Genomic DNA, 13007 nt, shown 5'->3' on the forward strand with positions numbered 1-13007 from the left:
ATTCTTCTTTTCAATAAGCATGTTAGATTTTGTGTGTAAGTGGTAAAAATTGATTTTGTTCCCTAGAGCTGACTCATTCACACACCACTTACCAAACCCATGTTAAGAAGTGGTATGGTGGAAAAGAAAAAGCGTTAGTATTAGAAGCCGGATGCAGAGCCGAGTCTTGTCTCATCCACAGCTAACCTGTGATTTTAAGTGATTTCTACTTTCCCAACCCATTTTTCTATGCATGATGGGAAAATAGTGATAGACTAAATCCAACTTTTTGCACGTCACAGAACACATAAAAAATGAAGGCACATCGGGCTGGATTAGGGTATCAGCCTCACAGGCATGTCTGGCAGCTCCAGGAAGTGAAGAGAGGATACTGACACTTACTGTGTCCCACTGAGTCACTGTAGGTGAACTCTCTAGTGACTTTGCAAAGCATCTGTGAAATTCAGATGCTAATAGGAATACAAATGTATGTTTAGTAAATTTAAAACGTTGTATGTTTAAGTTTCCTCCAAAAATAATAGCTATGGCACTGAATAAATTGTGACAATGAATTCACAAAACCCATAAGTGTTACTTTTCATCTGAAGACCTCAAAATATTTTCAGAGCTGCTTTCTTTTCCTTTGAGTTAGTCTACAATACCATCTTTGTTGAATTGTTTAGCTACCCACCTTTAAGTCACAAAAGACTTTATATCAGCAAGTGGCTTACTGGAAGATTTTATGTGAACCAAAACATGCCTGGGCTAACTACCGAAGAGTCCACACTCACTGGGAAGGAAAAAAAACCTTCATCAAAAGTGGCCAGCTAAATAAGTCAGCACCTGGTGGTCAGGGATGCCCACAAATGAGTGAGAACAGAACTGTGGCACACTGAGCATCAAAGGGTAGGTTTGTATTATCTGGTGCCCTGAGATATACAGGCCACATGGGAAGGATTTTTGAAGATCTGTGAAGAAAGTTTTATACCATTTCTAATAAAGCTGTGAGACATTTCTAGGGATTAGTTTTCTTGAAAAAAGTAACAAAGCACACTGAAGAATCTAGAAAATCATCACTCTTCTCAGATCTAAAATTTCATATTATACAACTGAAGAGAAGGGCTTCTATTAGCTTTTGGAAATTATAGAAATGGAAGATGTTGCACTGAACAGAGGCAACACAGGGAGGCTTATTAAGGGAATATTGTTCAGTATGCTATAATTCAACCTCAAAGTGTCACATTCAGCTGAGTTTCCAGGAAAGATGACTGTGCCAACATGTAATCAAATTTTAGCCTTATTTAAATAGCTCCTCAGAAATGACTAAGAGTTTAATAGGTAGGTCAAGTTTGATTGCAATGATGGGAAATGCTTAGGCGAATCTATTTGCAAATCATCTAACCCCAATCAAGACTTATGACATCTTTTCTGGGATCTGGGGTAAATTAGCAGAGTCCTTTGACTGCAAATGTCAGGAACTGATGAGTTTTCATGTTATCCCTCCTACATGAGAGTAGACAAAACTTGACTCAAAGAGGACCTAAAAAGATTCTAAAAGATTTTCAGTATTATATTGTATCCCCTGCCAAGACCAGGGGGAGAAAAGTAGAAACATAGAAGACTTTGAAACGTTGCCTTTTGACTGAGAAACATCATACTCTAATTTGTCCTCATGAATTCTTGACATTTTGTGATATTTTATAGGAACCAAAAGATATGACAGTTTTTCATTTTGTTAGACATCTAGGTACCAATGTTAAAATTCAATTATCTGTATGTTTTAGGTAAGAGGAATGACATCTCCCACATAGAGTCTCCCAGGGAAGAAATGGGATATGAAACTGAGTTGAAAATCTTTAGAGATGATTTTGTAACATGAGGGGTTATTTTTACTAAATTGGAATGAAATAAAACCTATGTTCTTTGACCATTCCAACAATTCACTTAAATTGTGTTAAACACGACATAAAATTTTCCTTTTTAACTTTTTGGGGTAGCACTGGGGATTGAACCATCCATGTCTCTGTCAACTATTATTGTCAGGCAGATGGTTATGGCATGTCCACTCGCTGATACATGAATAGGCATCCACCAACTCTGTGTTTTGTGATTTGCTTTTACTTAGAATATGGCTACAGCACAGGAGCTGTGATGCTTCTCACACTGGGCTCCATGCTCGGGACGGCGTTGGTCCTTTTCCACAGCTGTGAGGAGAACTATAGTCTCATCCTACAGCTCTTCGTGGGCTTGGCTGTGGGGACCCTCTCAGGGGATGCTCTGCTCCACCTCATCCCTCAGGTAATCTGTTTCTTTGCAGTTCAGATGCAGTATTTCTAATTTCTCTTCTATTTATTTGTTTAAGTTTTAAGGTAATCTATGCAGATATTAAGAAAATATTTAAAAGCACTCTATGCTTCTATAAAAAAGTTTCATAACAAAAGAATTAAAGAATGACAAGTTAATAAACTTTGTACCATAACCTTTATAGAGCGGCCAAAATGTCACTCAGAGTACAACTACTGTGCAAATCACTGTGGAGAGTCCTCAAAAAACTAAAAGTAGAAATTTCATTGGACCCAAGTATCCCCCAAGACTCTAGCTCAAAGAGTTAAAATCATCATAGTATAGTGACCCACACTTAACCTTGATTTTTGTTTGGCTTGTTTTGTTTTGGGTATTGGGAATCAAACTCAGGGCCTCAGGACTTGTGCTTGTCTGGCAGGTACTTATGCCACTGAGCTATATCCTTGGCCCAGATAGCCCTGCTTTTAGGACCACAGTTTGCAATAGGTAGATCTTAAAAACATCCAAGATCAGCACATGTCCATCAACAGATGAATGGATAAGGAAAATGTGATATTTATGCACAATAGAGTACGGCTCTGCTGTGAAGAAAGATAAATTTGATGTACTTTTAGGTAAATGGATACTACTTGAGAAAATAATGTGAAGTGAAATAAACCAGACACACAAACTTAGATATCATATGATTTCTGTTACATGAAAAGAGTCACAATATTTCCAGTTTCTCTTTACTGGAGTTATCTGTGTGAACTTTTATGGGGATTTCAATAATAAATACAGTGGCCAACATTTTCTTTGGAAGGAAATAGTATTTGCCCTAAGTTTCCCTATACTTTCAGAAAGGAAAAGATGACAAGACATTAATTTCACCAGCTGCAATTCTTATGTGTGAAATTTGTAATAGAAAAGTGATCATATCGAGATTCCTATTAAGAAAGTTTCAAAACCAGACACTACACCAGTTTGCTGCAGTGAGCTTCCCTCACTCCCCATCTCAGATCCTCTTTCTGCTTCTGGTAGTGCTATCTCTCCAGCTCTTTGCAATCTAGATTTGTGTTTGGATTCAGCAGATGAGGAGCAAAAAGGAGAATCCCAGGGTAGAAACAAAGAGAGAAAGCGGTACACCTTTTCAATTGCCTCCCCCCTCCCCACCCCTCTCATCTGCTCTGGAATCAGCTCCATAGATATCACACTGCATCTAGATGTCCCTTCATGGCCCCATCTCTCACTGAGCTTCCACATCATCTCTTCCCATTGCCCTCTCAGCCCTAAGGGTGGTAACGGTCCCAGAGCTTGCTGGTCTGGGGATGCTTCATTATCCCTTGTTCATACCCAACCCTGCCCACCCCTGAGGCATTGTACCATCATTAATATCTCTTCATTTGAGCTGCTGGGGTACATCTATCTTTCTTGCCTGAATAATAGTGCCTGGATTTCTCATGAAGAAAATATAAGTACCAGGAAGTTGGTCCTATGTTATAGTCTTCTTAGACTTTTTTTTTACCAGAAGTGAGAAATTAAAGACCTGAGGTGCTGAAAGTTCAGGTGAAAGGTTTTAAAGAGGAAGTTATCTCTTCCCTCTAAAATCTCTTCATATAGATGATGACAATAGACCATCATCCCTCCCCTTGCTACGCCTGATTTGTTAAAATTTTCCACGTCCCTCTGGCAGTTTTCTACAGGATCATTCTTGTTGCTGAGAGGCTCAATGATTATTTGATGTTTGGAAAATCGCAGAGTGAGCATTGAAGAAATAAAACAAACCATTATTAGTTTTAATTCCCCTTGTAATCTAATTTTCTGGAAATATTTCAGGGCTTATTATTGGCTTGAGGCAGTGGCTGAGGCCTTTTTCTAGGTCACCGCAGTGGTTGCAGTGTTGTTTATTACCAGGGATCCTGGGAAACAGCTAAAGGATCTGAAAGCTTCCTGGTCTCTCTCCAAGAGGAACACAGTTAGGGGCAGCCAGAGTAAATTTGGAGGTGGGTAAGAAATGGCACAAGAGTGAACCTTAAAAGATTATCTTGGTTTCATGAGATTTTGAAGACAAGGTTTTGGCTTGAGAAGAGAGATGAGGACAAGAGTTTTTGGAAAGAGGAAGAAAGATGTGGTACAAATGTGGTGGAAAGCTAGAAAAATCAGTGGTTCCTGAATATGATCCAAGTTTTCAAAATTTTTGCAGAAATGAGAAAAATACCACTGTTGTGATTTCCCCATTTCTTTTTTTCTTTTGCTTGCTTTATTCAATTTAAACATCTACATTCTACCATGAGATTTTGGGAGGTTTTTTTTGTTTGTTTTATTTTGTGAAAAAAAAATTGCCAATCACAAGTATTTGATGTGTATTTGTTAACATTCATGTGAAAAGAAAAAATTGACCAATACATATTTGATTTTAGTTATGCCTAGATATGTGCTAAAAGTATATGTATAGAAACACATATGTATATGCATGTATACACACTTTTTTATATGTTCTCATAGTTAAATAATTTCTAGACTACTTGTAATACCAAATTACAACATAAATGCTGTGTAAATAGTTGTTTTTCTGCATTATTTAGGAAGCAGTGACAAGAAAAGAATTTGTACTTGCTCAGTAGAGATGCATTTTTCCCCCTGAATGTTTTCAATCTACAGTTGGTAGAATCTGTGGATGCTGAATCCATAGACATAGAGAGCTGTGTGTTTCTATACATGTAAATATCTACATACATAGATGTGAACATATATCCATCAATCTATACATATAGAATTTAGTTTTTCTTTTTTGAATTTAGTCATCAGAAACATCCTAAATCTGGAAGCCACTTGACCTATTTTGCAAATTTTCTTCTCTTGGGGAAGGGATAATACAAAATGATTCATCCCTAATAAGAATTCATGAAGCTGGGTACATTGACACATGCCTATAATACCAGCTACTCAGGAGTCTGAGGCAGGATGATTGCAAATTTGAGACCAATCTGGGCAATTTAGCAATTCTTATCTCAAAATAAAATTTTAAAAAAGGAGCAGATTGAGAAGTTACTCAGCCTTCACTGGGTTCAATGGCTAAATCCTAAGAATTAACAAAAGAAAATCACAAAGTCACTTGAAGTGTTGAGTCAATCATTCATGAGTTGCATTCACTAGAAAGTCTTCCAGGTGGATTTCTTACTTATTTGAATATTTATTAAAATTTTACTTTAACTGCAGTGGAGAATGGGAAGAAACTTAATGAACTATGTACTTATATGTGTCCTGGATGTAACATATATCAATATCTTTTAAGCATTGCTCTGTAAACAGATACAGCTAGAACTTCTGGAAAAAAACCAAATTTAATCAAAAAACTCACAATGAATGCAAATTTAGGCCACTGGCTGAAATAGAGTTTAGGTGTTCCTGTTCATTAGCACAAGTTCTCCTCCAAAGCTCTCCTTTATTTTCTGTAGTACACATTTTACTTGAGCTTGATTAAATGTGTAGTAGAAGTATTCACATATTCAAAAGCAAACTGGGTTTTTTATGATCTCAGTTTTCATGGAATTCCCTCTCCTTAAACTCTATTCAACTACTGCTTCGACCGTTTGATATTTAAGTCATGAAAAGTTATATTTCCTTCTTTCCTTTTTCTATCTTTTTTTTAAGGTTCTTGATTTACACAGGCAGGAATCACTAGAGTTTGGACATTTCCATGAAAGCAAAGGTCATATCTGGAAGCTGTTGGGATTAATTGGAGGCATTCATGGATTTTTCTTGATAGAAAAATGTTTTATTCTTCTTGTATCACCAAATGCCAAGGTATATTTTAAGTTTTATTTATCTTTTGCTTCAAGTTTTCATACCATTAATTTTTTTTCAAGGATGCTTCTTCAGAAGTAATGACATCTTCATGAAATAGTCTGTGTAACGGATGGTACTTTAACTTAAAAGAATATATAAATCAGCCTGAATAGCAAGTTCCTCATTGTTGTAGTTATTTTTTTAACATCTGTTGCTTTCCAGTTAATGTATTTGTTACATAATCTTCTGTTTAATCTTCAGGGTTGGTTCAAAACAAGAGACCATTTCATGTCTGCGGAAAGAGACCCAAAGTCTTTAACTACTGATTAATATTTTGGATGTCTTTTCTAAACAAAAACAAACAAACAAGAAAGTGAAAATTTTGAAACTTCATAAAAATCATTTGTTATACTCTACCTTAAGGGCATTTAAAATTATAAACACAGGAAGCTCAGAATTGTGATTCATACCAAATCTCTTTCTAGTTTGAATAATTTCTTTTACTGTGGCTGTATTTGATCAACTTCTCTCTGTTTGATGAAATGTATAAAGCAATGTGTTTTATTCATGAATTATATTTCCTTTGTTTATATATAAGAAAAGTTGATTATTTTCTTGGTAGGATGATTAAAAAATAAATGCTTGTAAAAAACTCCAAGAGAAAAAGTAATACTTCTTTACAGAGATGTGGGACCCTGCTGTTTTTGTGGCTTTCTCCCCACCCTCTAGCCCTTTACCTGTTCACTTAATTAACTATTAATGTAGATATGATGCCTATGCCCCAGGAAAATATTAATGACTTTAAATATTATTTATAAATTTGTTTCAAACTCTTATTTTATGAATCACAAAATAAAATGCATTTAATGTTGCATTAAAGAAGGACAGATAGCTGTGTGATAAAATATAGTAGTTTTTTATTATAGAATCCAGAATGTTGGTATCTGAGTATCACATTACAATTTTTTCAACATTTCTGTAAGTTTGAAACTTTCAAAAATAAGTAAATATGAAAGTTTCAAATAGATTTTAAATCAACTCTTGTAAAAATGTTCTCTCTTAATACAGTAGGACTTTTCTTTGGCCTAGGGCTCAAGCTAGGATGGTACAATAATTTGGAAATTGGAGATACAAGTTTCAGTCACACCATCTACCCTAAATGTTTAGGAAATTAACTTCCTTAAAAAAGAGTTTGAATCCCAAGAAGCATTAAAAAGCAATAATAGATCCCCACTTATATTTAATAAATGAGCTTTTGAGGGACAGGAAAACTAAAGTATAATATTAACATAACGATCTATAGCTAATAGATATTTAACCAAGATGGAAATGTGTGAAAGAAATTCTGAATATTTCAAAATGCAGTTTGTTCCATTGACCCTTGAACTTTGCTAGGAACTGAAAAGTGAGTTTTAAAGAGCATAATTTCAAGACTTACATTATTGCATGAAATAAAAGAAATACAAATGTTTGTAAGTACAGTACTTTAATTGGTGAATATATTTCTTAAGATAGTATTTACACTACTAAAACTACAATACAGCATTTTGATAGCTCAGTCACTATTTAAAATTAAATTTGTATAAATATAAAATTTAAATGTATGAGAAAGACAATATGAAAACTGCTCTTCAGGGCTCTTTTAAGGGCATAGGATAAAGCTCAGAGGCACAAGCACATGCCTGGCATGCATGAGGGCATGAGTTTGATCCTCAGTACCAAAAAGGAAAAAAAAGCTAAAAAGAAAAAAATTAAGGCTCTTTTAATTATAAAGAGGATGGTTGAAGTTAAAGTATCCAGAGCATGTGTATTTTAGGGCAGAATTGTGCTTCTGTAAGATGAGACATCTCAGCAAACACTCATCATGATGAAGTTTCCCCTGTGCAGTACTATTTGTGTGCCACCCAACGCTTTGGCCCATAAACAAAATGTTCAGTAGAACCATGGAATTGACCAAGTCTGTCTCTGAGTCTTTCTGGCGTCCACACTAATTTTAAACCATCCTCCTGCAGCAGGGCCTGTCACTGATTAATGGGCATGTGGGACATCCCCACCATCCTGCACTTAACCCTGAATTAGATGACCAGTCAGGCAGAGGCAAGTCTGCTTCAACTATCCAGCTGGTAAGTTATGGCTCTGAGGCATTTAATTAATTTGATTTCTTTCTTTCTTTTTTGGTACTGGGGATCAAACTCACAACCATGTCACTGAGCTATATCCCCAGCCCAGATTTGATTACTTTCTTTCCTTTATTTTTCAATGAATAGGTGGAAAATTGGTGTGGATAGAGTAGAATCCATTCTTGACCTAGCTATTCTTGGCCATAATGAACACTGGATTCTTGGCCAGTCACCCAGAAGCTGTTTAAAGAGCACAGAACACCACTTTGAAACATGACAGATTAGTGGAATGATCAATTTGCATCGTTTTGTTTACAGTTTTCATGAAACAGCTGAGCTTTACATATCCTAGTCTGTATAATTTTAACCATTCCTAGGTTGATGCAAATAAATGTTGAACAGGGATTAATCCCTAATTATTCTACTACTGACTGGGATGCTCATTTCACAATGCAGAAGAGATTTGATTCTGTCCAATGAGTCATTTGATAGTAGATGCTTTTGATTCTACTGAATCTTTTTTACAATATTTTGTCTGTAGTCTCAAAATTGGTTGGATTGTTTAAAAAATAAATACTTGTTAAGACTCTGATATAATTCCAATTAGGCTCAAAATAATATTCCCATTCTATCCAATAAAACAAGGATAGGGACAGGACAAATATGGAAGCAATAAATAATTGTAAATGTGGCTCTTGTAACTAAGGCTTTCATATAGGAAGTTTGCAGTACAAGGATAGATTTCTGAGAGACACTACTGAGCTCATTGTGAGACATTAAGTTAGCAAAGTAAAAGTGTGCCAATGGGTTGTACATATAATGCTAACTCAGACACAGGAACACAAAAATACTCCTTTAAATAATTTTTGAAATCTTTATTATTTATAACAAATAATTGCTTTCAAATAATTGCTCAGATATTTTAAATGTGGTTTGAAACAAGGTAACATCAGGCTACGATTCCTTTTAAAATCACTTTATGGTGGGTTTCATTACTTTTGTCTGAATGGAGAATCCACAGCTACAAGATGCACATAAGCAAGTGTCTGCTGCGAACTTAGTGAATTTTAAACTATTTGAACATTCCAGGTCACTGGTACTATATATTAACCATTTATTTCAGTATGTAAGCTGCAAGATCAACCTGCAGCTTGAAATAGAAATCATATGAACTTGCAAGATTGTGTGATGGGCTCAGTTTCCCATTTTTTCCAGGAAAGTATAGATTGAAGGAAGAAGACTCATAATTCTTCTTGGTTAACAAGGAAACTTGAATGTTTGTTTGTAGTTTCCTTTACATAATATGAAATACATAGCCATTTTGGGGGGGGAAGTGTTCTTTTATTAAACATTTGAAATCCTGTCTGTTAGTAGAATCATAAAACATTTTAATTATAATCAGATTTTTGATATAACATAAAATGATCACATTGGGTATTCTGTTTTGTTTTGTTTTGTTTTTGGATCCACCCAATTTCAGGAAAGAGGCTTGAAACTCTCTAAGTCTCTGCCATGGGTCCAACTCTATTTCTTCTTCCTCCTTCCCCAAAAGCAGGATATCTTTTGAATGGATGCTGTTATGTGTGAGCATTGCTTTCTCTGTTTTACACAAAAAAAGATGCTTTTCTCACATTAAATTTGTGTCAGAATTTCCACAACTTTGAGCGAGAGAATATGAATATCCTTTTAAAAGTACGTTTAACACTACGTGAAGATGATTGTTTTCACAATGGATTAAAGATGCTAAGCATACAGAGTGTCATCCAGAAACTGAGCTACAACAGTCCGTGAAGCAAAAGCATGTACTCATAAATTCTACCACAGAAGGAAATTTTAAAAATCCCCCTCTCTTTCATATTAAAGGGTGAAAAATTTAATAAATATATTGCATTTGTCTTTTGTAAGTCCATTGATCTACTTTCTATATTGTCAAGATTCTTTCACTGACTGGAAAAGCAGTAAAAGAGAAAAATGATGCCATAAATGAAATGATGTATTACCTTTGCATGGGTCTCTTCTCCATCCAGAATACCCTATGAATTTATGAACTGAAAAGTGAATCTTAGATTACAGCCCACCATCTAGGAAATGGGCCAAATTAGATAAAAGTTTTTTTTCCTACAGCTTTTGCATTTCATAAGCACTAATGTAATTTCTGTCTGGACTACAGACTGCTTCCCTAGCCTTCAGCTTTCTGTGGAAGATATTGATCTAAGCAAGCATGTTATATTCAGCTAAATTTAGTACTGTAAAAAGTATGCTCTATTCACATACTTTCAGTTTAACATGTGATTTGTCTTAAAAACTTAGTTATAAACATACAGCTAGTATAGTAAAAGATTTTTGTTTTTTAAAATTAACATAGCTCTTAAGATGTTTCATTTTTCAATTCAATGTGACTGTTATTTATCTTTAATCAGTTATTTTTAAATTTAAAATAGAAAGGCCCAGAAGATTCACAAGCAGCTGAAATTTCTGTAGCCAGTATGACAACCTCCAATAGAAAATGTGAGTACCAATTTTTAAAAGCCATACTTTAAGTATAGTACGTGCCACAAAAAGTATTTTTAAAATAAATATGTCAAAATTATACAGATTTTATATTGGTATATATTTTATTTAAAAACCTGCAAAAAATCTTTAATTAAGGTCTATCAGTCTGTTTTCCCCAATCATTTAAGACCTTTTTCCTGAAATCTGCAACTAATCGGCTCCCTAAATTTAAGAATTTAATATTTAATCTGCATGTTTAGTGTATATATATATATATATATATATATATATACACATTAGTTTATCAGGGCTCGGCTCTAATTAATCATTCATATATGATGTTTGAAATTTTTAACTCACCATGAAATATGGTGACATCATTGGCTTTTCAACTTTTATCATAAATAACTTAAAATTGAGCATAAATGTCTATCTGACTATTGTGTCACTGAGACAGTAGAGTTCAAATCAAACTATCCCATTTGTCACATTTTATTCTGTAACTCATTTGTTTCTCTTATTTTCTATCAATCTTTTTTCTATGAATTTTCACTATTTCTGAATTTAATTTACCAATTTTAGATAGGATGTATTTTCTGCTTACATTTCTAAATAATTCTTTGAAGTTTTTTGCTTTGATTTGGTTTGGTTTTCATCAGTTACTCTTAGATATTTCCCCCATTTTTTCTCATTTATATTCCTCTATTGTGACACATACATCTTCATATTTTAATGTTAACTCAGTTATGATTAGTTATTCCTACTCTGTCATAACCAGCTATTAACCGCCATGAACTAAACATTTTTATACAATAGGCATAGTGTTAAACACTTGTAGTCTCTCAATTGAATTCCCCTACAATTTAAGAAAGCAAGAATAAATATCCAAATTATACAAACAAAGGAATCAATTTTTTGATTAAGCCATTGCTCAGGATCACATAGTTAATAAGCCCCAGCCTTGAAGAGCCAAAGAAGCGTTAATAGACCAACAATTTATTTATAGTCATTAATTCATCATGCATTCATGAATTCTTTCACTTTTTTATACTATCAAGGAATGTTTGAATACAGTTAGTGTTTTGGGTACCACATATACAGGCTTAAATGAGAATTTTCTTTATCCATAATCTGCCATGTAGTTTGGGATATAAATATTCAGAAGAGCAAACACTTTTATTGTTCATGATGACTATTTGAATTGTTTTAGTTTTACTAACTCATTTATTTGATTCAAAACATGCAATTACATACTTGTTGTGCTTGCAGGACATTGTTGGTGGTAATTTTCCTTTTAAATTTTTAATCCTGGGATTAATGGAGAAGGCTTGGGATGTAGTATATCTACAATGAACTTTTTTTTAAGAAAGGAAAGGTAGACAAAGATATGGCAGGTCAAATTAGGAGCGAGTAATGGAAACTAGACCAGAAAGTAACAATCATCCTACACAAGTATTTTGTGGCCTTCATATCTTCCCATTACAGATATCAAACTTAGCATAGGGAAAGAACAGTGAACAAATCCAAATTAGAGCATGTAACTGCCCCTTTGCCAGGAAAATACTAAATTAGCTTCAACTATTTGATGACTTGTCTCATATTATCTCATTGGTAGAGCTCAGCGTGAGTTTCAAAAGATGTGAAAATCCTTTCTACAGCCTGACCTGATTTAAGTAAACAAAAAGCCAAGTCATATTAGTTCTAACACATATTTCAACATGGAAAACCTTGGATAGTTCAGAAATGTGGAGCTTAATACGGCTGCCAGGTATATGGGCAAAGGTAAAATATCATAGACATTTCTGTAATGAGTACATTAAATTACCAGTGGATACCTATCTTCGCTAAATAATGTATACCTTAAAGAATACCCACAATGTCTTCTTTGTGGCCTATGTGCAAATGTCTCATGGCTTGTCATGCATCCATAATCTGAAATTTAGAAACCCATAATGAGAGATAATAAGATAACAGAAGCAAAATAGACCATATGTTTCCTAGTAGACATATTCTGTAAAAATCTCCCATTTGAATACATTCTGTTCATATCGAAGCTGTGTGTAGGCACGTAGAAATCACTTTATTTGCATGCTATAGTAATATCCAACATTTTACTTTAAATTAAAATAATTTTTGATTTCAGAATGAAAGCTTTATTTCTAAAAATGAGAGCTTTAGGCTATGCCAGTGTAAACTCCCTAAATTTAAGAATTTAATATTTAATCTGCATGTTTAGGTCTATTTCTGAAATCCGCCTATTTTTAACAAAGGATAAAATGAGTTAGTAAAACTGTAGGACTGTTAGTCCTATAGTAATATTTTATAAATATATATGATTTTTCC

General features: G+C 34.2%; 1 protein-coding gene across 1 annotated transcript in view; it reads left to right on the top strand.

Annotated features, from left to right (window-relative positions):
- The window catches only part of Slc39a12 (solute carrier family 39 member 12), a 63768-nt gene that overhangs the window by 22476 nt on the left and 28285 nt on the right, over positions 1-13007 (top strand). Inside the window, exons 7-10 of the mRNA XM_003462762.5 lie at positions 2105-2277; positions 5917-6069; positions 8064-8174; positions 10613-10679. Of these exons, the coding sequence (XP_003462810.2) occupies positions 2105-2277; positions 5917-6069; positions 8064-8174; positions 10613-10679 (504 nt within the window). The remainder of the gene's footprint in view (positions 1-2104; positions 2278-5916; positions 6070-8063; positions 8175-10612; positions 10680-13007) is intronic.

The sequence above is a fragment of the Cavia porcellus genome, unplaced genomic scaffold (assembly GCF_034190915.1).
Source record: "Cavia porcellus strain 051 isolate PalLab524CR breed Dunkin Hartley unplaced genomic scaffold, mCavPor4.1 scaffold_27, whole genome shotgun sequence".
Classification (NCBI taxonomy): Eukaryota; Metazoa; Chordata; class Mammalia; order Rodentia; family Caviidae; genus Cavia; species Cavia porcellus.